This window comes from Orussus abietinus, unplaced genomic scaffold (genome assembly GCF_000612105.2).
Source record: "Orussus abietinus isolate OABI.00-Male unplaced genomic scaffold, Oabi_2.0 scaffold65, whole genome shotgun sequence".
In the NCBI taxonomy this organism is placed as follows: domain Eukaryota; kingdom Metazoa; phylum Arthropoda; class Insecta; order Hymenoptera; family Orussidae; genus Orussus; species Orussus abietinus.
This window is the reverse complement of record NW_019394317.1, coordinates 517,066-539,158: the sequence shown is the minus strand read 5'-3', so window position 1 is coordinate 539,158 and position 22,093 is coordinate 517,066. Positions and strand designations below refer to the sequence as shown.

The 22,093-nt window shown below is 63.2% G+C and overlaps 5 protein-coding genes across 11 annotated transcripts; 1 reads left to right on the top strand and 4 right to left on the bottom strand.

The window, feature by feature from the left end:
* The first annotated feature begins 990 nt into the window (after positions 1 to 990).
* On the top strand, positions 991 to 2,889 carry LOC105703065. The gene is made up of 5 exons (XM_012431154.2): positions 991 to 1,218; positions 1,537 to 1,695; positions 1,833 to 2,022; positions 2,234 to 2,402; positions 2,472 to 2,889. Exons 1-5 carry the CDS (start codon positions 1,125 to 1,127, stop codon positions 2,661 to 2,663), a joined length of 804 nt encoding a protein of 267 aa, XP_012286577.1. The 5' UTR covers positions 991 to 1,124; the 3' UTR covers positions 2,664 to 2,889.
* A 534-nt stretch (positions 2,890 to 3,423) lies between these two features.
* On the bottom strand, positions 3,424 to 8,157 carry LOC105703064 (tyrosine-protein kinase Dnt). Its single transcript, XM_012431153.2, has 8 exons — positions 7,312 to 8,157; positions 5,843 to 5,970; positions 5,359 to 5,768; positions 5,098 to 5,298; positions 4,892 to 5,030; positions 4,537 to 4,829; positions 4,315 to 4,474; positions 3,424 to 4,241 (listed from the first exon to the last, which is right to left on the bottom strand). The coding sequence occupies exons 1-8, from the start codon at positions 7,412 to 7,414 to the stop codon at positions 3,993 to 3,995; spliced, it is 1,683 nt and encodes a 560-aa protein (XP_012286576.1). The 5' UTR covers positions 7,415 to 8,157; the 3' UTR covers positions 3,424 to 3,992.
* A 226-nt stretch (positions 8,158 to 8,383) lies between these two features.
* Positions 8,384 to 10,065, bottom strand: LOC105703057 (apolipoprotein D). The gene is made up of 4 exons (XM_012431145.1): positions 9,942 to 10,065; positions 9,639 to 9,769; positions 9,393 to 9,572; positions 8,384 to 9,339 (listed from the first exon to the last, which is right to left on the bottom strand). Exons 1-4 carry the CDS (start codon positions 10,050 to 10,052, stop codon positions 9,195 to 9,197), a joined length of 567 nt encoding a protein of 188 aa, XP_012286568.1. The 5' UTR covers positions 10,053 to 10,065; the 3' UTR covers positions 8,384 to 9,194.
* Positions 10,066 to 10,088: 23 nt separating this feature from the next.
* On the bottom strand, positions 10,089 to 12,279 carry LOC105703056 (apolipoprotein D). Of its 4 annotated transcripts, XM_012431144.2 has the most exons (4): positions 11,276 to 12,279; positions 11,073 to 11,203; positions 10,771 to 11,014; positions 10,132 to 10,700 (listed from the first exon to the last, which is right to left on the bottom strand). In XM_012431144.2, the coding sequence occupies exons 1-4, from the start codon at positions 11,387 to 11,389 to the stop codon at positions 10,482 to 10,484; spliced, it is 708 nt and encodes a 235-aa protein (XP_012286567.1). In that variant the 5' UTR covers positions 11,390 to 12,279; the 3' UTR covers positions 10,132 to 10,481. The 4 variants fall into 4 exon arrangements, with proteins under 4 accessions (XP_012286566.1, XP_012286565.1, XP_012286564.1 ...); XM_012431143.2 differs by having other exon boundaries at positions 10,089 to 10,700; positions 11,073 to 12,279; XM_012431142.2 differs by having other exon boundaries at positions 10,089 to 11,014.
* LOC105703054 (transcription factor Ken) lies at positions 12,275 to 20,512 on the bottom strand. Of its 4 annotated transcripts, none has more exons than XM_012431135.2 (6): positions 20,314 to 20,512; positions 15,021 to 15,311; positions 14,781 to 14,956; positions 14,512 to 14,712; positions 14,137 to 14,452; positions 12,275 to 14,052 (listed from the first exon to the last, which is right to left on the bottom strand). In XM_012431135.2, exons 2-6 carry the CDS (start codon positions 15,306 to 15,308, stop codon positions 13,540 to 13,542), a joined length of 1,494 nt encoding a protein of 497 aa, XP_012286558.1. In that variant the 5' UTR covers positions 15,309 to 15,311; positions 20,314 to 20,512; the 3' UTR covers positions 12,275 to 13,539. The 4 variants fall into 4 exon arrangements, with proteins under 4 accessions (XP_012286558.1, XP_012286561.1, XP_012286560.1 ...); XM_012431138.2 differs by lacking the exon at positions 20,314 to 20,512 and adding an exon at positions 20,176 to 20,307; XM_012431137.2 differs by lacking the exon at positions 20,314 to 20,512 and adding an exon at positions 16,691 to 16,780.
* Positions 20,513 to 22,093: the final 1,581 nt, after the last annotated feature.

Sequence of the window (22,093 nt, the reverse complement as noted above, 5' to 3'; positions counted from 1 at the left end):
TCGTCATCGGGTGCGTATTTACGCTCGTCACGGGGGCCAACGGACGCGCCGCGAGGCTGCCGCGCGGTTTTTACCACGGCTCCCGAAGGGCGCGGTTATTCGCTCGTTCTCGCGCTCGGCCTAAAAGTCGATATCGGAACGTCTTCCTCGTCAGAGGGCGGAGAGAACGGAAAGGGATCGTTGCAATTTCTCTCGGGCGTTGACTCAGCGGCGGACGTTTCCGCCTTATCTGCCCGGGTCCCTCGAGATTCGAGTTCCGGGTACTCGCGCATCGGAAGACGAGGCCTGCTTCGACAGGGATATTCCCAGTGGCGTCGGTCCATCCGCGTCTTTTCCGCGTCTCCTCCGCGTCTCCTCCGCGTCTCCTCCGAGCCGAAGGCCGAGAGCTCGAGAGCCGGGAAATTCCTCGAAGCTCGTCGATAATCAGGCGGCTCGATTCGCGCGAGGCGCGAGTAATCGTTTTCCCGGGTTCCTTCCCGTTCCTCCAAGGGAAAACATTTTCCTATGCAAATCGATGCGATCGGGAGTAACAGGATACGAATCGGCGCGTACCCCGTAATCATTGTCGATTCGTCATCGAGCGATCCATCGATCGTTAGCGCGAGCCGCCAACTTTTGACGGGAGATCCGCCGAATGGACGGGCGTTTCTCGTATTTTAAACGGTACTTCCTTTCGGAAGGTGAAAGTTTGTCAACGAAAACGTAGCGTTCGATTACCGGGATGTTTTTCCAAGATTTCCCTGCGCTCCCCGAGACGCGAACGGACGGCAGGAAATCAATCCCGTCGTCGATAAATCATCGATCGATCGGGGAAAACCGCAGGAACGCCGTTCGTCGAAAGTTAATAGTTAATAGCGATCGAGCAAGGGCGGAGGGGCGCAAGCCGCCCTCGGTCGGCCGCGAGGAAAGAGTCGACGGCGAGGGCGGCAAAAGAGCGGCGCGAAGCCTCCGAGATCGGACGCCGAATACCGAGTGCTATATAAGATGAACGTTGCGAGGCGCGAATTAGTCATTCTCTCGCCAACTTCCGCGCTCTTACGGTCGGAAAACGAGCGTCGCGATCCAGGATTTCTTTTCCTCTTTTCGATCGCCTTCGCCCTTCGCCACCGAGGGCATCTCGGAAAATGGCCCTTGCTCGCGCTCGAGCCCTTGTCCTCCTCGCGGGGATCGTGGGAACGCTGGCCGCCCCCGAACTCGCTTCGGCCGGATCGCCGAGAAGTAAGTGCCCCTCCCTCGTCTCGTACTCGGAGCGAGACGCGTCGACACGCTTTTGCGAGGCGTTGCGTAACCTGCCGACTCGTCTCCCGTCGGAAAGCGCTTTCTTTCAGGGCCGGGGACGGCGTTACGTCAACGCATTCGCGACCTCGTTGCGCGTTCACCTTGACCCGACATTCTTAATCACCTCCCACCTCCCACCTCTTTATCGAGTCGAACCGCGTCGTCGGCCCCGACCTTGGCAATGCCCTCGACCGGAGTTTCCTTAAACTCGCTGCCGGAAACAAAGAGCGGCCGAGTGACCGGTTTTCTTGGTTCAAGCCGCCGCGAAGCGAGAAGTCGCGGCCACCGAGAAGCCGAAGGAGACGAAGCCAGCCAGCTCCCAGCCAGCCGGGGACGAGAGCTTCGCCGGCGCCGGGGGGGCGTCGGCGTCGGCGTCGACGTCGGCCGGAGGCTTCGGCGGAGTCCAGAGTTCCGCAGGTACGTCTGGCGCTGGTTCCAGTCGGTCGGCAGTCGGTCGGCAGTCGCTCGGCACTCGCTCGGCACTCGCTCGGCTATCGCGACGCCCGTTTCGCGAACGACGGGCCACGCGCCTTATCTGGCTGTACTTTGACCAGGTTTCCCGCAAGCGGGGCCATCCTTCGGGTCCCGTGGAGGATTTCAAGGGTATCCCGGATTTGGAGGGCCTTACTCTTACTTCCCGCAGTCCAATCCCGCGGGATTCGACCTGGAACTCCAAAGTTACCTGCAGCAGTATCTGGCGAACATCCAAGCTCTTCAGGCCCAGCTTCAGGCTCAGCAGCAAGCGTAAGCCGTCGTTTCTCTCTCGTAAAATCTTCGTCGCGAGCAGTTAACGAAACGCGCCGTAAAGGTTCTTGCCCGGAATGTCGAAAAATGGCTGGCGCGTATCGGTGCGCAAAGTGGTCCCATTTTCCACACGGCTGGTTCTCGGCCAGTCGTTCGGAGAAGGCGCCCGTCCCGATAAGAAGCTCCCGAACGAGGGCCGATTCGTTTGCAGGTTCTTGGAGCTGAGCAACCGCCTCGGCCAAGGCTACCCGTACCCTCGACAGTACCCCGGAGCGGGGATGAACTCCCAGGGAGGCGGCGGGTCCTCGGGGCCGCATTCCGCCTCGGCGAGCGCCACCCTCGGTCCGCGAGGAGGATTCCAGGAGGCCTCGATCGGTCCCGTAAGTAGCGGCCCCGTTAGAGGGACCCGGGACGGGCGAACGGGTATAACGCTCCCGACTGTCGCGCAGGTCCAACCGGGAATTTTCTCCCGATTCGGGGAGGACGTCCCGGCACCCTCGGGCAACAGTTTCGGGGTCTTCACCAGCTCGAGCTCGAGCCACTCGGTCGGACCCGACGGGAAGGAGACGTCGTTCAAGTCCGCGACGACCGGGGTCAACGACAACGGCCGGATTTCCTACCACACCGTGCACGATCCTTGAGGGGCCCTCGGGACGCCTTTGGGACGCTCTCGGGACGACGCCTGCGCTTCCTCCGGAGTTAACTTATCTCGATACTCTAACCGCTATACGTCGCGCGCATATATCGTTCGCTTGCGCTCGCGTTTTCTTCACTTTTTTGCGAGCGGATCGGGGCGACGCTCCGCCTAACTATTTGCCCATGTTCTTATAACTCGTTGTGCCGTAAACGAATCTTTTTCCAAAGGAGCATCTGATTTATTTTCCAAATTCGATTCGCCCAGAGTTCAGGCTCTTTCTTCCGCGTCCGCCGCGTGCTCGGCGGAGCGCGAAACGGGGCACGCAAAGAGCATCGCTGGGCACGTCCCGTGAGCTAAATTCTTCGGGTATAACGAATCGGGTTCGTTGGGCGATTCGAAGGAGTCGCGCTACTCGTTTGTCATCTCGAACAAGACGCGAGCGCGGTGCCATTAATTCCCTGGGACAGCTCTCGCAGCCAAAGGAATTATAGGACACGAGTAGCGCACTTTTCATCGTTTGACGAATCATTTCGTAGAACGCGAGATCTTCTACACTCCACGATTTGGCTCTTTCCCCTTGGCGAGGTTCTCCAAAGGTCACCAAAAATAGCAGGTTAGCGATTGCGGTCAGCGCATTATGATTTCACGGGACCTAGGACGTTTACGGAATCCTTTCGATCGCATCGTAGTTAATCGGCAAGAAATGGCACTTTTAATACTACGAATGAGAACGGGAGATGCAAAATTTGACCCCACGTTCCGGCTCTCGATACAATATACATTTATTTCCTATGTACACAAAGTTACGCGAGGGTAAGTCGGTATCGTAGTTACTCGTATCCGTGTTATGTACAAAAGTAGAAAAATTGGCACATCGAAAACTTATGAGACAAGCGACGCACCTAAGGATAGATATCACAACGTTTCAAGTTTAAAAGACAATTATACGTCCGGAGAATCGGGACGCACGAGGTCGGTTTTGCGTTTCAATGTTGGCAGGGCGTTCGTTCGATCGGGGTTTGGAACACGTTACGTTTTACCGGTCAACCGGTCTTAAGCGATTACATATGTACAACGATCGTCCGTAACGACTTGCACGAGCAACATCGAGGCATTCGGCGAAGCTAGAGAGATCTTCAGATTGCGTTTGATTGAACGAGGAGAAGAAACGTCCTGGTACTCGACAAACCCGAAGCGGCCCGAGAACTGGCAGAGCGTATGGTTTGCGTATCGTTTGCGCGAGATAAGATAGCGCAAAGGCGTCGCGTATCTCCGCCGGCGCCCGTGCCCTTCCGCGGTGACCGGGACGGGTCGCTCGCTCGAGTTTCTCCTATTAAACGTATCTGGTAAGCTGCGTGTGAAATTCCTGCAAGCAGACTATCAGCTGGCCGAAGGTGGGTCTCTCGTCCGGAGACATGGCCCAGCAGTAGGCCATGACGGCGAAAAGCTCGTCCGGGCAATTGATGGGCTGCGCCAACCGGTACCCGTCTCTGAGGTAGGACGCCATCTCGAAGGGGTCTACCTCGACGTAAGGCTGCTGGGCCAACGTCGTCAGCTCCCACAACAAGACCCCAAAGGCCCACTGAGGAAGGAATCCAGGCATTAGAAATCCAGAATCGCTCCGGCCAGGGAGACTGCTTTCGACGAACACTCACCACGTCGGACGCCGTGGTAAAACTCTTGTTCAACAGGCTCTCGATGGCCAGCCACTTGATCGGGCGGTTCTCGTTGTCACCCAGGCAGTGATAATCCTGGGGGAACAAGTCCCTGGCCAGGGCGTTGTCCGTGACTTGAACCCGGAGCTCGTCGTCCACCCTAAAGGAAGGGGTCGCTCGTCAATCGTCCTTCGGGGAGGGAGGCACGATCGAAGTACTTACACGCAATTTCGGGCGGCCAAATCCCGGTGAACCAGTCTCTTCCTGTGAAGGTATTGGACCCCCTTCGCGGCTTGCAGAGCCATCTCCACCACTTCCTGAGTGGTCAGGGCCCTCGGCGGGCCTTCGCTGTTGAGCTTGCATCTCAAGAGGAACCTCTTCATATTTCTGTATCCCGTGTGAGGGTAAAGTAGGAACGGTGCCCCCCTCTCCTCGATGGACACTCCCAGGACGGGGAGAAGGGCCTGGTGGCTCAAGCCGTAGAGCATCAGTCCCTCCCTCAGAAGAAGGGCGACCTGCGGGAGAGCGGAAGGAACAGTCGGGGCGGATCCTCGCGCGATTCCGTCGCGAAACCCACCTGCGCCTGCGACGCGTGCTCGGCCGCCGTCTTGACGAGCACATCCCGCGGAACGGCGGTCCCCTCCTCGTGGTAGCTGCCCCGGTAGACCCTGCCGAAGGTGCCCTCCATCTCGACGCTCAGCAGTCGCACCCTGCACCTGAAAGCGACCGAGTGGGAGCGCGAGGCAGACGGCGGGGCCCGGACTCCCCGGGGTTCGGACTTACCGCTGAACGGTGATCTCCTGGATGCGCTCGTGCAGCTCCCGGGCCGGCCGGTCGTCGAGCCTTCGGTAGCTGGACGTGGAGCCGCCGGCGGAGGCGGGCGGCGGCGTCTTCGGGGACAGGAAGGTCTGGCCGGGTCCGGGACCCGCCGTGGCCCCCGGGCCGCGCTCCACGCTGCCGGCCGAGCTCAGACCCCTGGACTCCCTGGGGACAGAAGCGGCGGGTCGGAGGAAAGGCGAGGCGCTGGCGGGCCGCGACACTCACTGCAGGGGGTCTCGGTGTCGCCGGGACTTGCCATCGCGAACGTAGTAGGCGGCCACCAGGACGCAGACGGCCGCGACGAAGGCGCAGGCGCAGCCGACGGCCGCGTAGAAGACGCGGCCCCCGGCGCCGGAGCCCGAGGTCGCGACCAGGACCTCCTCGGGCCCCGGGTAGCCGCTCTTCTCCTTCAGGCAGATCTTCTTCCGGCGGAAGTCGAGGCTGGTGGTGTTGCGTCTCGAAAGGGAGACGTTGACGCGCAGCGCCAGGTTGACCTCGGCGTCGTAGGGCCCGCAGTGGAGGGCCAGGGCCCAGGTCTGTGAGCCGCCCACGGGGATGTCGCCCGTCCGCGAGATGTTGAGCGAGCCGCTGAGCGCCGACGGGTCGCCGATGTCCACCGACACCGTGTAAGGCAGCTGCGAGGGAAACCACGAGCTTGAGACGACTCTCCGTCGCGGAATCCGGGACGGAGGCCCGACCGCGGACTTACCGGGCGCCCGGCGAGGTTCTCCCAGGTGAAGTGCAGCTTGTGCACCTGGGCCGGCACGGGGACGACGAACTTGAAGGCGTACTCGTTGATCACCCCCTCGCGCACGTAGAACAGCTCCGCCGGCAACCCTGGAACGAGAGGCGGAGGACCGGCGTTACTCGACGGGCCGACGAGGAGCGTCCCTTGGCCGGCGGATCGATCCCGGGAGAGCGTCCAGGGGTGCGTCGCGCGGGGGACGGCGTCCCCCGCTGTCAAAATAATAATCGAGTCGGCCGAGGAACGAAACCTGACACCTCGGGACGCGACCGAGACCCGCAAAGCGACCAGAAGGAAGCGGGGACATTGAATTCGCGCTTCCCGCCGGCCGGGATCGCGGGAAAGACGAAACCCCGCCCGGAGGGAAGGGAAGAGATCTCGTTACCCGGCGCCTCTCCCCTGGCCCTCGGGGACCGAATCGGGGACCGAATCGGGTCGCCCATTTGGCCGCTCGATAAAATTCCGCCTTTGTCGCGCTCCTTTGTCCTTGGGCGAACTCGAGCGGGAACTCGCCTCGTTGAATTTGTCCTTCCTCGAGGTTTTCCGGAAAGAAAAATTGCCCGTACTGGTTTTACGGTTTGCCCCGAGAAACGTCAACCTCTTCCAGGTGGTGGCGCCTCAATTATTCCAAGTCCGCCGGGGCGAGGCAGGGGCCTCTCGCAAACACTCGACTCGCGCCACTTGGGCGGCCATTTGTCGGGAACCGCGCGTCTCGAAGGGAAAAGGGTGCCTTTCGGCCTCCCGGTCCCAAACTAGGTAGACGCGGGTCGGATGGCCTCAAATTGGGCGTCCGCCTCTTTCCTTTACTTTTTCTCCGCCCACGCTTTTCTCTCTCCCGGAAATCTCCTGCGTTCTCGTCCATGCGATCGTTCCGACGATCGGGACGTTAGACCCCGCTCGAATCGTTCCTCCAAGAGATGCTCTGGCTCTCGTCTCGGGAAGAGCTCGGGAAGGGCTCGGGAACGGGCGCTCGTCGATGTAGGTGCCGGTTGGGGAGCGCGCTCGGCTCGCCCGAGCGGAGCGTCTTTCGCGCCTCCGCTCGGCCGGTGGGAGGGGAGGAGGCGCAATAAACCATTCCAACGAGGCCCTCGTTAAACCGGGGAGGCCCGTCCGCCCGGGCGGCCGGCCGGCCGGCCGGCCGCTGGCCCCAGTTTGTTTAGACGCCGAATAACGAGGAAGGTCGACACCTCCCCGCTCTTCTCGACCGGTTTCCCGAGGAATCTTCCCGATTCCCGAAGGTTCCGACCTCGCGGGGATTACTAGGAGGGTCGAGAATTGGACGCGAACGACGTTCCCGGACCAAACGTCCGGGGGTTTCCGTCGGCGCTCCCCGAAGGAGACCCCGCGTCTCGAGGCGTCGGCCTCCAACCGCGCGGAACCCGATTCGGTTTCGCGACTGAGTCCGAGGACGAACGACGACGAAGCGGACTCACCCATGAGTTTCCGAACCTCGGGCTGGCTGAGGAAGAGGTTGAAGTAGGAAACGGCGGGCCGCGCGGCCAGCGCGAGCAGCAGAACGACCCTCCACCAGGCCATCTTCTCCACGTGTCGACGCCCGGCCGCTCGGCTCGTCCTCTCGATCGAGGCCTTCCCCGATCCGCACCTTGGAACGACCGCCTCCCCGAGAAACTTACGTCCCGCTCTTCGTCACGCCGAGATTTCGTCGAAGCGGAAGTCCCGTCGCGCGAACGCTGCGGCCAGTTGTGTCGAGCCGACGACCGCCATCGGTTGAGCAGGCTCGGCGCGCGGCACCGTCACTGCGCCCGCCGTTCTCACCGCCGTCGCCGCCGCTGCCGCTGCCGGAATCGGCCGAGGCCGGCCGAAGCCGGCCGAAGCCGGCCGAGAGCGGATGCCGCGTCCCCTCGGCTTGCCCGCTCCCCCGTGGGCTCTCCACTCGAGATCCGCGTTTCCCAACCGTTTTGGAATCTGCGGGACGAGCTCTGGTCGCCCCCGTTCGCGGTCGACAGAAAATCCCCGAAACTCGTGCAAAGGTCTTTCCGGACCCATGCGGAGAAGAGGTTGCGGCCGACTCTTTTCGTCGACGCAACGGACGGTTCCGCGACCGCGGCGGGTTCCAATTAGGTTTCCGCTCGTTTAGCGCGCGGATGGGTCGCGTCGCCCTCAAAAGAACCGATCGCCGGGAAGGAAAACCGCGGCGGAAAAAGAAGGAAAGACAGGAGGCGGTCGCGTGGGTCGGGTGCAGAAATGAGTTGGGAGATTGCTCACGGGCAGGGTGGCGCGATCGCATCCTGTGCTGCCCTCTGGTTTCGTATGTTACCTTTCACCGTTTTTTGCTCCCAAGGGAGGCACAACGAATTTCTGGTAGGGGATCGCGCACTCGCGATGGCGGTGCCATCTACCAGTCATCGTTGGCGGCTCACGTACCCGTGACGGTAATACCATGCGGCAGTTGACGGTGGTGGCTTACCTACGCGTACCAACACTGCTCGCATTTGATGGTAAGGGAAGAACACTCGTGACGCTCCATTTAACTTTATCTACTTATCTACTACTAGTAGGTACATTTTCGAGCGTTTTTAGAGTGTTTTCTGCTCATCTCTGCTCATCTCTGGTCGCGCGTCGCCTTATCGAGGTTCAGGGACGGGGCCGTTAACGTAATCGCGAGCCGCAGGTACCGGCCGCGCCCGCAAACCGGAATGCATCGACTCGTCGTCCCCCGCGGGCAGATCTCATCCCCCCACGGTCGGGGAAGGTCTCGGAAGGGGAGCGGCCGGACTCGAGGTACGTTTCCCGCGGTTTCTAGGAGCGCCGCGAGAAAGGGAAAGAAAGGGAGCCGGCCGAAAGGGGACAAGGCGTCGAGTTAGCGCGGAACGCGACTTTTCCGAGAGCCGGGAAAAGAAATATCGGCCGAGGGTGGCGCTCTCGGGTCGATGTCGGAAGGGCACCGGGCCGACGCCGAGCGGGACGCGCCGTGGGCGGGGATGTTTGCTCAAGTTTGGCGGACCCTGTTATTAGGATCCTCCTCTTCGGAGGGCTGCGATCGAGATTCCGACGCGGATCGGCCGCGCGATTTATTGGCGCCGGGAGCCTCGCGACGGAGGGACGTCCTCCGTCGTCATCGGGCGAGGAAAGGGAATGGGTTTTTTCGCTAGGCCACTTTATTTGCCGCTCGACTCGAAACTCGCGTGCCTACGATTTTTATTAAGTCAATAAATAACGAATCGGTCGGTGAATGAATACATAAATAAATAAGTAAATAAGTAAATAAATAAATAAATAAATAAGGAATAAATGCGCGGTAATTGGAGGGTCACGGGAGAAATGCGACCGAGTCGGAAGGAAGTTCGGGAGGGGCTCAACCGGCGGCCGGACAGTTCTTCTGGTCGGTGCGAATCAGGTACGCCCGGCTGACGTTGTTCCTGTCGATCGTTTGGTAGGCCTTCTCGAGAACGGGGATCGGCGGCTTCGGGTCCCTCGTCAAGATCCAGGCGTTCCGCACGCTGCAAAAGACCGTTCGTTCGGATCGAGGGAGTCGAACGCTTGCCATCCTTACCTAAAGACTCCGAAGTTGGTGCAGCTCCACACGACGGCGAACCGCTCGTAGTCCGTGTCGAGAATCCAGTAGGGCGCGTCGAACTGCAGCGGGAGGGAAGGGAAGGTTACGCTCAGCTTCGGGTCGTCCGACCTGCCGATTGGCCTGCCGATGCCCTCGATGGTCGAGGCTATTCCGGTCCTGAAAGACAAACGATCCCTCGCGGAACTTGCGATTTGCCCCGAGTAGTCGCGGAAGGAGACTCACAGGGAAGAGATCTGCCCGTTGACGATCTTGACCGATCCGTTCTCGCTTTGGCTGTAATTCGCGGTCACGCATTTTCCTCCGAACTCGAAGAGGGCAAAGTATCTCTCGGCCTCGTACCACTTGCCCAAGTACTGAAACAAGGTCCAAAGTCAGCGGGGCCGACGCTCTGGGCGCGCCCCGACGAGATCGCCGGTAGTTCCGGTCGCGCGACTCGTCGATGCCCGTGGAGGAGGCGCGCCGAAGCGCGCCGAACCTCGGGAGGACCGTCAAGGCGATCGGGAAAGAAATCGAGGAAGAGCTCACCCTCTCCAGCTCGAAGCTTGGCATCGTCTGGACGTTCGGGCAGGCCCCTAGAAACGGAACCTGCGCCATGGCTCGTCCAACCAGGAGAAGCACCAGGGACACCCGGAGCATCGTCGGCCGTGAAAGCGACCCGGGCCGCACTCGAGGATATTCTCTTGGAAAGCGTCCGCGGACGACTGGCCGGTCGTCGAGGCGACTCGAGCAAGTCGAGCCGGAGGAACGCTCGCCTCGACGAGTGGGTCACTAACGGGACGGCCGCGCCGGGTCAAGAAACTCGTCCGCGGTCGAACGAAAAGTCCGGCCCCGCGGACTTGGACCGCTCCTCGGCCATTTTTCTTGGCGGCCGGCCGCGAAACGTCGCGAGACACGGAGGGAACGTGCAACGGAAAAGGCGCGATGCCGGGTGGTTTCGCTTAATGATTTATTTTAACGCGTTTTCTTTTTTGTACATTCGTTGCCTCCCCGATCGCGCTCCGGGGCCGCTCGCCTCGAGCCGAGAAATAAATATATAAATAATCGCCCGCGGTCGGCCGGGTTAGGTTAGGCCGGTTCGGGCGAGTTCAGGCCTCCGTCTGCGGCGCCGGGGCCGGGGCCGGGGCGCCGGCGTTCCTCCTGGGCCGCGGTCTCGGGCTGCGAGGGTGCGGGGGCGGGCGACTTGCTCGACGACTCCGGCAGCGAGGCCAAGTAGGCGCAGTCTTCCTGGTCCGTCTTGACGAAGAACGTCTTGGAGATCTTGTACTTGTCCAGGACCCCGTAGGCCTGCGCGGAAGCGGAAGGTCGGTAGGTAGGGGGGCAAACGGAAGCCACTCGGGCTCGAATCGCGACGTACCTTCTGCAGGACCTCCCCGGAGGGCAGCCGCTGCCGCGTCATGAGCCAGGCGTTCTGCGTGTGGACCGGCCCGATGCCGGAGCAGCTCCAGAGCACCGCGTAGTTGTCGTAGTCCGTCTCGAGCACCGAGTACTGGGTCTCCGGGGTCAGCGGGATCGTCGTGTACTTGACACGGAGATTGCCCTCCTCCGCCTTCGAGGGCGACGGCTTGATCTCGCCCTCGAGGATTCTCTTGACGCCGGTGCTGCAACGGAGCCGGTCTTGAGACTTGGACCCATTCGCCGGTTGAATCGACCACTTACAATCTGTTGATGACCTCGTTGCTCACGCGGAACTTGCCGTCGGCCGTCGTCGTGTAGTTGGCCATGACGCACCGCGACACCACCTCCGACAGCTGGAAGTACCTCTCGGCCTCGTACCAGACTCCCAGGAACTGAAACCAAGGACGATCCGTTCTCGTGGTCCTGTTGGAACGGAGCCGCGACGGACGCGGGGCGGGACTCACCCGATTCATGTCGAAGTCGGCCATCGGCACGTACTCGGGGCACCATCCCAGGCTGGGGATCTGCGCCCTGGCCAGGGCCAGGGCCGACAGGACGAGGACGATCTTGGTCAGCATGGCGACTCCGTTCGGCGGCGGGGACCTTGGGCCCGACGACGCTCGGGGCCTTTTATATACGCCGGCGGCCCCTTCTCGCGGTCCCTCTCCCGCCCGCCTCCAAAGACCGCCTCCAAGAGGCGCGAGAACGGAACGGTACCTGGACTCGTCTACGTCTCGTGGCACGGGGACTCGGGTCCCAGGTCCCCTGGCACGCCCTCTCGACCGCCGCGAGTTTGGAATTTCGAGTCCGTTAACGGGAGCGCGCCTCGAGGCCGATTTCGAGGATGGATTCGCGAGTCTCCTCCGCGGCCCGGTAACGGGGCCGATCGCCCGAACGGTAAACCGGCAAGGCTCGGGACGAAACGCAGACCGGTCGGCCGATTTCGGGCCGCGCGCGTAACGGCTTTCTCATTTTTTCCTCTCGATCGGAACGAGACTCGGATCCGTTAGAGTCGCGACCTCGTGCAGGGCCCCGTCGGGAAGGAAGCTCGGTCGAGGGATCGAGGCGCCCCGATTGTCCGTCAATTAATTTATTTCTCGTAAACCTATGAACACTAAGAAAGCACGCAGAGTCGCGCTCTGCTCGGAAGTAGCTTAAAACTTAACCTCTTGGCCCGGATTTCCTTACGGGGAGCGACGTTCTCGAGGAGGGAAGAACCGAAGCGCGAGAGCGCGAGAGCGCGAGAGCGCGACCCGTGGCCGGAGCCGGACTCGACTTCCCACGGATCGCGACGCGTTCCACTCGCGTCATGGCATCGCGCGCTAAACAATAATTAGTTTATTTATCATTTAGTATCACATTGCGTTCGCCGTCGGGTCCGACGCTCCCGCCCTTGGGCCGCGCTCGGCCCGGCTCGGGAGGCGCGGCCGCCGAGCGGAGATTCGCCGCGGCCTCGTTCGAGATCGACGCGTCCGCTCGCACAGCGATCTGTCGTAGGGCTAAACCTCGGGTTAGAAACATATCAGGTCTCGGTGTCTCGCACGAACTCGACTAAATAACTCGTTCGATCTTCGTGCGCGTTCTCGACGTCTCGCGGCCCTTAGAACGTATCTTTGGTGTACTGCTCTCTTTCGGAGTAATCGTTATCGCGTAAGGTTCGTTATCGCGTCGTTCGTTCCTTTGACGTCGACGCGAGCGACTTCCCGATTTCCGCGCCGTCGGCCGGATCGAACGGGAGACGAAACGTCCGACTTTTTCCATCTCGCGGTCGATCGTCCCGAACGAATATCGGTCGCGGCTTCCGCTGCGGCTTTCGTCCGCAAAGGCGGCGGAAAGCGGCTCTCGCTCGGGTTTCGCTCTCCTGGGGCCACGAGGAGGGGCCGTAGTAGTCGCGCTCTCCTCGTCGTCGATCTCTTCGGGGCGCCCGGCCTCGCTGCGTTTTCGGTTCCCCGTCTCGTCTTCGAGGCGGCGGCGGCGTCGTCGGCGGCGGCAGCAGAAGAAGCGTCGCCGCCCGCCGCCCGCCGCCCGCCGCCCGCCGCCGCCTCTTTGGCCGCGTCGAGGAGGGTGCCGGGGAACCGGGACGAGGAGCGTCCAGGAGAGACGACGAGAGACCGAAAACTTGTCTCGGGGCGTTCGAGCTCTATCTAAATCTGACGTCCCGCGCCAAACCATTATTCGCATATTTCTATAAATTGATACGCTACTTACGAGGACTACGAGGATCAAGGTATCATCCCGCTACGCGATAAACTTCTCGTCTAAAGCTTAGATCTGGTACTCTTAAGTCTATGAACACATGAAATCACTGCCCAATCGACCGTTTTGGACCCTCTATCAAGGCACTCAACTCGTACTCGCGACGCGACTACGGTCGTTAACGAAGTCGGCACGGGTGGCGCAAGCCGACGCGAATCTCTCTTTCAACCAGGAACGACCGGTTGCCGAATCGCCGAAATACCGTCGACGCTTCCTGGTTACGAAGCCGAAAGCCGTCTCTCCTCGGGGGCATTCGGTTCCAACCAGTGGCGCGTTCCTCAAAAGGACGATTTCGGGCAGGAGGCTAACATCTATTTAAGACAAAAATCGGTGGAAAGTCGGTTGGTCCCTTTGCAAAACGTTAAATAAATAGAAGGTATGTGCCATTATGTACAGCGAGAAGGGGGAGAGCGGCGGCCCTCCGGTCCGCGACCGGCTCGCACCCGCCGAGGGGCGAGGGGACGGAAGTCGGCTAGTCGTGGAGGTTCTTGCTGAGCAGGAGGTTATTGTGCGGACCCGACAGGTGCCTGATCAGCTCCTGCAGACTGTCGAAGCTGAGGGAGCAGAAGCAGCAGGCGAAGGTGTTGTCGGGCGCGGCGATGACGCCCCGGTGGACCGAGCAGAGGTGCTTGAGCAGGTGGGCCTTCTGCTTGAACATGGCGACGCAGAGGCGACAGGCGAAGGGCTTCTCGCCGGTGTGGACGCGCAGGTGAGTTTTGAGGTTCCACGACATGCCGAACTGCTTGCCGCAGTAGCTGCAGCGGTACTCCCGCACCGGGGCCGGCTTGGGCGGATCGTCGGGCGGCGCGGGGTGCGGGGGCGGCGGCCGCGCGGGAGGCAACGTCCAGGTGCCCCACGGGGGCTCCAGCGCGGCCGCCGAGCCGGTGCCGGCGCCCGTCGCCGCCGCTGCTGCCGCCGCCGCCGCCGATTCCGCCGAGGGCGGGCGGTGCGGCCCGCCGGCCGGCGGCGTCGCGGCTCTGTCCTGCTGGGCATCGGACGAGTCCGTTAGAGTCGCGGGGCGGTCGTCGGCTCGTGACCGAGCGGCCGGTGTCGCGTCGCGCGGGCTCACCAGGTAGGGGGGCGCCGAGAGGCTGAGCGGGTGTGGCGCCTGCAGCCGGCGGGGCGTCTCGAAGCCGGGGTTGAAGGGCACGAAGGCCGGGTTCTGGGCGGGCGCGTTGTGGAAGCCGGGCCGGCGCTTCCTGTGCGGCGTGACCACGTAGGCCTCCGCCGGCGGGATCGGGATCTCCTCGAGCTTCCGCTTCCCAGGCTCCAGGCCGAGGGCTAGCCGCGCGGCCAGCTGCCTGCGGCGCTCCTCGGCCTCCTCGAGCGGCGGGGGCGGCGGCGGCGGCGGTGGTGGCGGCGGCTGCGGGGGCTGCTGGTCCGACCTGCGGACACGCGGGCGTTAGCGATCGCCTGGCGGTTATCGGACGGGCGAGCGGCCTACCTGTGCGCGGCGTCGCCGCCCTTGGCCGAGTTGAGGCTCAGGTTGACGGGGTCGGAGCTATCCCTTCGTCTGGGCGGCTCGACGCCGTCGTCGGCGAGCGGCGCGTCGCCCTCCACGCCCTCGACGTCCACCTCCGGCTCCTCCTCGCAGCCCTCGGTCTTGATGAGCACGGAGCAGCAGTCGGCGGGGTTGTCGGATCGCCTGGAAGGTGGAAACGGGTCGCTTGAGGACGCGCCGACCCTCGGGGTCGCGGGGCCGGGGATACCAACCTGCCGTCGTACTGGGACTCGTAGCTGGAGCTCTCTTGGCTCTCCGAGGGCTGCGGGGTGGGCACCCTCTCGGGGTCGGAGCCACTCGTCGAGGTCTGGGCCCGGTTCGGCTCGAAGAGCTCCGACTTGATCTGTAGGAGCTCGAAGAGCTCCCTCAGCGGCGTCAGCTCCGTCGACTGCAAGCAGAGGTCGCGCGTTAGTCGGTCGGTCGCCAGGCGGGCGCGGCGCCGCGTTCCTCACCGGGATCAGGGCCTCCCCGTTGTAAAGGAACTCCAGCAGGTGACTCAGCTGGGTCCTCCTCACCCCGGAGAGGTGGACCACGTGGTCCAGGGCCGGGTTGCGGAGGAGGGTGGCCAGGAGCGGGCTGGCCGCGGCCAGAACCACGCGATGAGCCCGCACGACGGACCCGTCGTCGCAAGCCAGGGTCACGTCCACGTGGCGGTCCCCGCTGTACCAGGCCCCGACTTCCGCCGCCAGGGTCGCGGGGTGTTTGCCGTAGTGCAGGGTCAGGAGGCCGTCCGTATACATCGTCTGCAACAAGGAAGAAAGGTAAGTCGACTCCTTGCCGGTCCTTTCTCTACCGCGCGGTCGACCCGACCGCTTCGTTTTTCTCGAGGCTCCGAAGTTCGAGCGAGCGGAGCCACCCTTTCGTTACGCGGCGTTGGACGTGATCGTTCCCGCGTCTAAATCGAAGGGGCCACCGCGCGATATGGTTCTCCGCGGTGACGGAACGAGCGCGCGTTTCGCGTAGCGACGAGGTCCCGTTGGCGCCGTTGCTGCCGTTGCCTCCGTTGCCGCTGTCGCCCTCGCCGTTGCCGTCGCCGTCGCCGTCGCCGTCGCCGTCGTCGTCGTCGCCGCCGCCGCCGCCGCCGCTGTCGGACCCGCGAGACGCGTCGCGCGGTACACGGGGACCTTGGGAGTGAGAGCGATTTCTGCTCTCGACTATACTCGTCGAACGCGTCACTCTCTTACGTACCGGCGGGCGTGAGGTTACAGCGGGCAGCAGACGGCAAGCGGTCGCGCCGAGCCGAGCCGGGCCGAGCGCCCTGACCATTTCGAGACGCCGCTCGGATCTCGAGTCTGGAACTCTCCCTGCTCTCCTTTACCGAGGTTCTTCTTCGCGGAGGATTCTCTCCCAAAATCTCTGAACGGTCGAATAGGTGCTTCGCGGGAGATGTCGGTCTTTTGGTAACTCATTTTTCTTTAATCCTCGATCCGTAGTTTCTTGCAAAAGAAGATGCCGCCAACGATCCGGTCGATCCCGAACGTTGTTACCGCCTACAAGGTGCAAGCGATCGGTTGCCGAATCCTGTCCTCGTCCGCGTCGGCCGCGGTCGGAAAAGGCGCGTCCTTGGGTAAGAGGCGCGTCGCGTGGCGTGCGTAATATCGCTACCAAGAAAATTGCTGAATAAGGAAATTGTTGCTGGCACCGAAGTTCAGGGTCAATCGCTGCCGCGGGATTACGTCTGCGTTTTCTTTCTTCCATTTGGGCCTTGGGAGGCGCGCGGCGCGAACGCGGCCGGGTGGGGGCGCAGGTGCCGCCCTCGGCGGGCAGTCGGCGAGGCGCGGGCGAAACGCGCGCGTCCTTGCTGCACGTCGGAGCCAGGAGCGACGAGAGATCGAGGGTGCCGGGACGATTCCGGGCGGCACGATAATCTTCCGCGAGGCGTCGCGTTCGAGAGAGGAAAAGTGCAATCGCCCCTCGATGGCTCTCCGTTCCTGGTTCACTCCCGAGGGATCCGACGGGAGCAGGGGGGCACTCGCGACTCGCTTCCTCCCCTCGGCCGGAGCGGACGGCGACCGGATGGAAATAACGCGAGCGCAACGGCAACTGGCCGGCCGCGGATTCGCTGCCACCCGGTACATTTCGTTCAAGGCCAGAAGTAAAAAGCCTTTTCAGCTGCACTTACCGAGCGAGTCGACTAACTGGCGCTCTCGCGGGTGCGCGCGGCGTGTGCGCGGCGGCGAATGCGCGCGTCTCGCCTCTCCGCTCGGGCTCGCGAGTCGCGCGAGTCGCGCGAGTCGCGCGACGCGCGCGGAAACGCGCGGAGACGCGCGGAGACGCGCGGAGACGCGCGTAGGCGTCCCCGCGAGTGCGAGCGCGAGCGGCTAGTTACACGATCCATTCATTATATAAGAACGATCGTCCTCGAATTGACGCTCCACCGGCACGAAAGCGAGGCTGGCGCGCGACTCCTACTTTTCGGATTCGCTCCGCTCCGGATTCCGTCGGCTCGCGCGCGGCCGGGAAAGCCGGAGCGAGCGAAACGAGGAGGGAGTCAGCCCACTGGCGCGCTTCCGTCTCGACGGTTCGTCCGGGGCTTTCTTCCGCGCGCCCCTTACGTAACGGTCAGTCTCGCGCCCGAAATAACCGAGCAGGATTTATCGTCGACCCGCGGAGACGGAGCGTTTCCCGCGCGGCTCCGGGCGATTCCTTGCCCACTTTCCCCACTTTTGGCCGCGACGCGGCTCGCTCGCGCAGGAGGCGACCGAGTTCCGGCGGCGAAGGCCTCGACCGGAGGAACGGAAAGACTGCGAGTCACCGCGAACGCGTCGCTCGGGATTGTTTTCAAATGACCGATCGGGAAAAAGTGGGTTAGCGTACACTCCGCGCAGGAAACGCCGCGATCGAGTTCGAACGTCATTTTCGTCGCGGTATTCGCTTCGACCGCGTCGGTCCGCCCTCGACGAATCACGGCCTCCTTCGTCGGGGAAACCCGGACTTCGACGCACCTCCCGGGATCGCGTTTTGCGTCGACCCTGTACCGAGCCAACTCTCCCCGCGTTTCACCGCTAGAGAAACGATTTTTCTTACGCAATGAATGGAACGATCCTTGGTCCCAAAATAAACGCGGAGTAGTAGAAACGCGTCTCTCTTTCTCTCATCCCGCTCGCGCTCTCTGGCTCGCCCCATCGGGGACTCCTCGCTCGGAGCATCGGCGAGGGCGCGACGCGTCTCCCTTGGCGAATCGGGCTTTCCTCCTGGGTGGTTGGCCCGACCGCCCCGACCGCCCCGTTCCCTTCCTTCTCGCTCGGCTGGCAACTCGGGGGGCGGGTCGGGGAGCGGCGTCGAGCGCGCCACGGCACACATAATACGCGCGTCTATGCCGCGAACTGGACACCTTACGTAATCGGCGTGATCTCACGTCGTGGGTGGGGATCGCTCGGAGTACGCGCTACGAGCCGAGTCGAGCCGAGCCGAACCGGGGCGCGGCGAGGCGAGTCGGGTCGGGCCGGGCCGGGCCGCGCCGGGCCGGGCCGGGCCGCCGGGTAGGAGAGCGGCCTTGCGCGGTTATTTGGGAAATTGAGGTTATGGCTGCGTCCGAGTGGAAAGATGCAGGCTGCGTTTTCACGCGAGTCTGACCTTGGAACCTCGCTTCTCGAATTCTGGTCGATGTCCGGGGGAGGCGCGAACCCGTCCCGATTCGAAGGATCACCTCCCCCGTTTATGGACACCCCGCTCGGGAGTTCTGCGTGGCTTCCAATAAGGTCTTTCCCTTCCGCGATTTTACCTCCGATCGGGGCCACCAACCGCGATCGCAATCGGTATCGGGTCGAGGTACGGGCACGGAAAGAAAAAGGAACGGCGCGCTTCTACCGAACGAGGCCGAGGGCTGCATTAAAGGAAATTGCGGTTTAAATCGGGCATCGGTCGGTCCACGTGAGAAAATTGACGGTGGATCACGAAGTTCGGGCTCAACGTTCGATCTGTCCGAACTCGTGTCCGGAGTTTAGCTCGCTCTGCCGCCTTCGGGATGTATTTAATCCCTTCGAAATGTCGCGTTCCCCTGCTCGATTCGGCCTCCTGTCAAAGCCTCCCGAGACGCATCGAAAGCGGGGTACGCGGTTTCTTTTTGGGAAGAACGGGAAGAACTCTCGGCGTCGGCCGTTTACTTGAAACGAAACGGTCGAGATGCTCGCAAGGTGTACGAAGAATGCGTAACGCCTCGAGGTCGCACCTAGTATTTAACCTCTGGCACGTGGAACCGAAGGGGTGCCGGGCGGCACCCTCGATCGTAGCGACGAACCGACGCGACCCGGTCTAATCGGGAAATGTCGAATTCCGAAGGCTCGATTCGGGAAGCATCGTCCGTTCCGCGGCCGCGCGTTAGGGTGTCGCGACGCCTGCGGAACGGCAGCGGCTCTCGGCCGGGTAAGCACGGTCGCAACGAACGTAACGACGGATGAAAGTGAAAGGGAAGGTAGAAAGGGTTCTCGCTTCGAAACCGTGGAAGCGTGGAGTGCGCAGGCGAGCCGTCGAGCCGGAATGTCATCGCCATCTCTCTGCATTCGAGCCGCGCTCTTTATCCGTCTTGCCTCGATTCCCCTCCTGGTCGCGATGGAAGCGTATATTCCGGAAAAATCGGCTCGTTCGCGGTCAGGGTTAACGGCAGCCTTTTTCTTACGCGCCGTCGTTCCAAAACGACCTCGGAGGAGCGTCCTCGACGGAAGGAGACGTAACCACCGAAAACTTTGAAAAGTCTCATTTTTCGCGCGACGCGACGTTCGATCCGTGGGCCCGCGTCGAGGCTCGGCTTACGGCTTCTCTTCCCGTGCGCGCGCGCGGAACGGACGACGTCGTCGCGGGCGGAGACGAAAGCGGGACGCGCCGGTCGCGAGGCATCGGAGTCGCGATTTAAGTGCCGAGACCCGGGTCGACGGTGGCGCACGTTCCTCGAGGCCTTGGATTCGCCGGAGCGTGCTTCCGGCTCCGATTAACTTCCTCTTTTCCCACATCGGCCGCCGCCACCTTCCCTTTCGCGCCGTCCTCGGCCGGATCGCTCTCGCCACCGTGGGAAACCCGCTCGAGGTCGGCCGCATCGACCCGAAGGGACGACTCGGTCGAGGAAAAGTCCTCGCCTCGCGGTGCGTCGCCTCTCGCCGACCCGAGAAACGCGCCGATCCTACCGATGATCCCGAGGAGCCGTGCACGGTAATCGGACCTCGGGTTAATTAACGAGCCCACCGTGGCCAACGGCCACGACGGGAATCGATTTTTGGATCGACGGGACCGCCGGAAAAAGTTCGTTCCTTCGAGGTCGGGATGCGTCCGAGGTACGGTTAGGGATTCGGTCGGTGGAGTGCGGAACGTCGACGAAGAGAAGCGGCAAAACGGAAGGCAACGTGGAAACGACTGGTTGGAGGGCCCGTTCGGAACTCGAGTCGAGGAGCATCTCGGCGTCTTCGTCGCCTTGCCGACGCGAGGAGGACGCCCCGCGACCGCCCTCGCGCCCTTTCTTTCCGATGACGCGGGTGCTCGCTCGGACCGGCGACGAAAGCGAGATTCGATGCGATATCGTCCCTAAGGAAGCAGGTCTCGACGTGGACTCGTTGCCGGGAGGCTGCGAACGTTCCACACCGAGTACGGTAGTTGAATGCTACTTACGGAACTCACCGGTCACACGAGGGAACCGTCCATATCTGTGTTAAACTCGATGACGTACCGGTTACGCGACATTAGGTGTCCCGCGACACTCGGAGCCTCGTGGCACATCGACCGACTTGTCGCGAGCGGCCGCCGCGCGGGCCTTACCGTGCGAGACCTGGACGCGGTCCGGCCGGGCGTGGGAAGCGGACGACGGCGGCGACGGCGGGCGGCGCTGACGGGCGAAAGGGCTCCGTTAGGACTCTCTCGAGGAGTGTCCGCGCCTCGGCATCGCCGTGGTCCAAGATTCCGCGAAGGAACGCCCTGGGTGTCGACGTTGGCCTGGCCTGGGGGGCATCGAGGAGGGGCTGCGGCTGCGGCTGCGGCTGCGGCTGCGGCTGCGGCGCGAGCCGGTGGACGCGACGAGCGCGGCGGGCGCGGCGGGCGCGGCGGGCGCGGCGGGCGCGGCGGGCGCGGCGGAACGGCGGCGCGTCCTGTCCGAGCGAGGGGCGCGATGCCGAGAAATGGTCCTTGATTCTTCAAACTCGCGGTGGAAAGGGCTCTCCGATCCGGCCCCTCTCCCTTTCTTTCTTTCTCTCTCCTTCCCTCTCCGCCTCCTCTCTTCCTTCCTCCCTCTCTCGCTCGGTCGCGCGCTCTTTTCCTCTCTCTCTCTTCTCTCGCTCCGGCCGCCGGTCCCAGGGTCAGCCGGCTGGCTCCGACACTTTTACTCGTGGATACTCTCAAGGACTCGAGAAGGCTCCTATTCCTTTCTCTTATCCTTTCGCGCGGCACCTTTTTTATCCCCCTAACCTTTTTAAGCGGACTTTTAATTCCACCGCCACCGCGTGGTGCACCTTACGTTCCAACTATCGCTCGGCAAGGTGAGAAAAGGACTGGCTCGGCTCGGCGCGCCTTCTTCCTCCGGCCCTTCCGTTTCCGGCCGGGTCCGGCCTGGTCCGGCCCGGCGCTTCCGCTTCCCGGGGCGCCCCGTCGACGGAGAGGCTGACTCGCGGCCGCCGCGACCGCTTCCGGGCCGAGTGGACTCACCGGCCGGGCGCGGGGGACCGCGGGCCGGCCGGCCGCCAGGGCGCGTCCATTCCGAGGTCGGGTCGGGTCGGGTCGCGTCGGGTCGCGCCGTGGGCCGCGGCGGCGCGCGCGGTGGAAGGGATATTCGGTGGATCGGATTTTAACTCGCTCGTGGTCGGCGAGAAATCGGCGCGAGGCGGCGGTTGCAACTTTTACTTTCAGCTCTTACACAACGGCCGCTCTCGCGAGAGCGGCCACGGAGGAACGCGCGCGCGCTCTCGCGTTTATGCACCTTATCCGTCCCTCCTCGCTCCTGCCCGCTCCTGCCCGCTCCTGCCCGCGAGCGGCGAAGACGTCCACCGGGTCGCCAGGCCCGCGAGGAGGAGCCGAGACGCGCACCGCCCGAATTCGAACGCGTCGCGCACTCCCGGGCGGCCGTCGCGCGCAAGCGCGGCTTCGCGGATTTTCAAACGCGCCGCAGCGCGGGCCGCCGTCCGTACTCGGGCACCGCGATTCGTCTCGGCGACACTCGCGACAGGTGCGCCTGCCTCGGCTGGCTGGCCCTCTTCGAACGCGCACCACTCGCGGCTGCGGCTGCGGCTGCGGCTGCGGCGACGGCGACGACCGCGACGACGCGTTGGCTAGCTCGCGCGCGCGCTCGAATTCGACGACGTCTTCGAGGAGAGAGGGTCTCTTCCGGTCTCCGCGGCGTGTCTCACTGCTCCTCGCTTCGCCGTAACTTTTGCGCAAAGCGGACTCTCTCTTTCTCTCTCTCCCGCCGTCTCCACGGGCGTCTCTCTCCCTCCGGCGGCGGCGGCGGCGGCGGCGGCGGCGGCGGCGGCGGCGGCGGCGGTGGCGGCAGCGGGACGTTCTCTCTCTTTCTGGGTCCTAGGTAGGCGAGCGAGAAGTCTCGGAGAGAGGC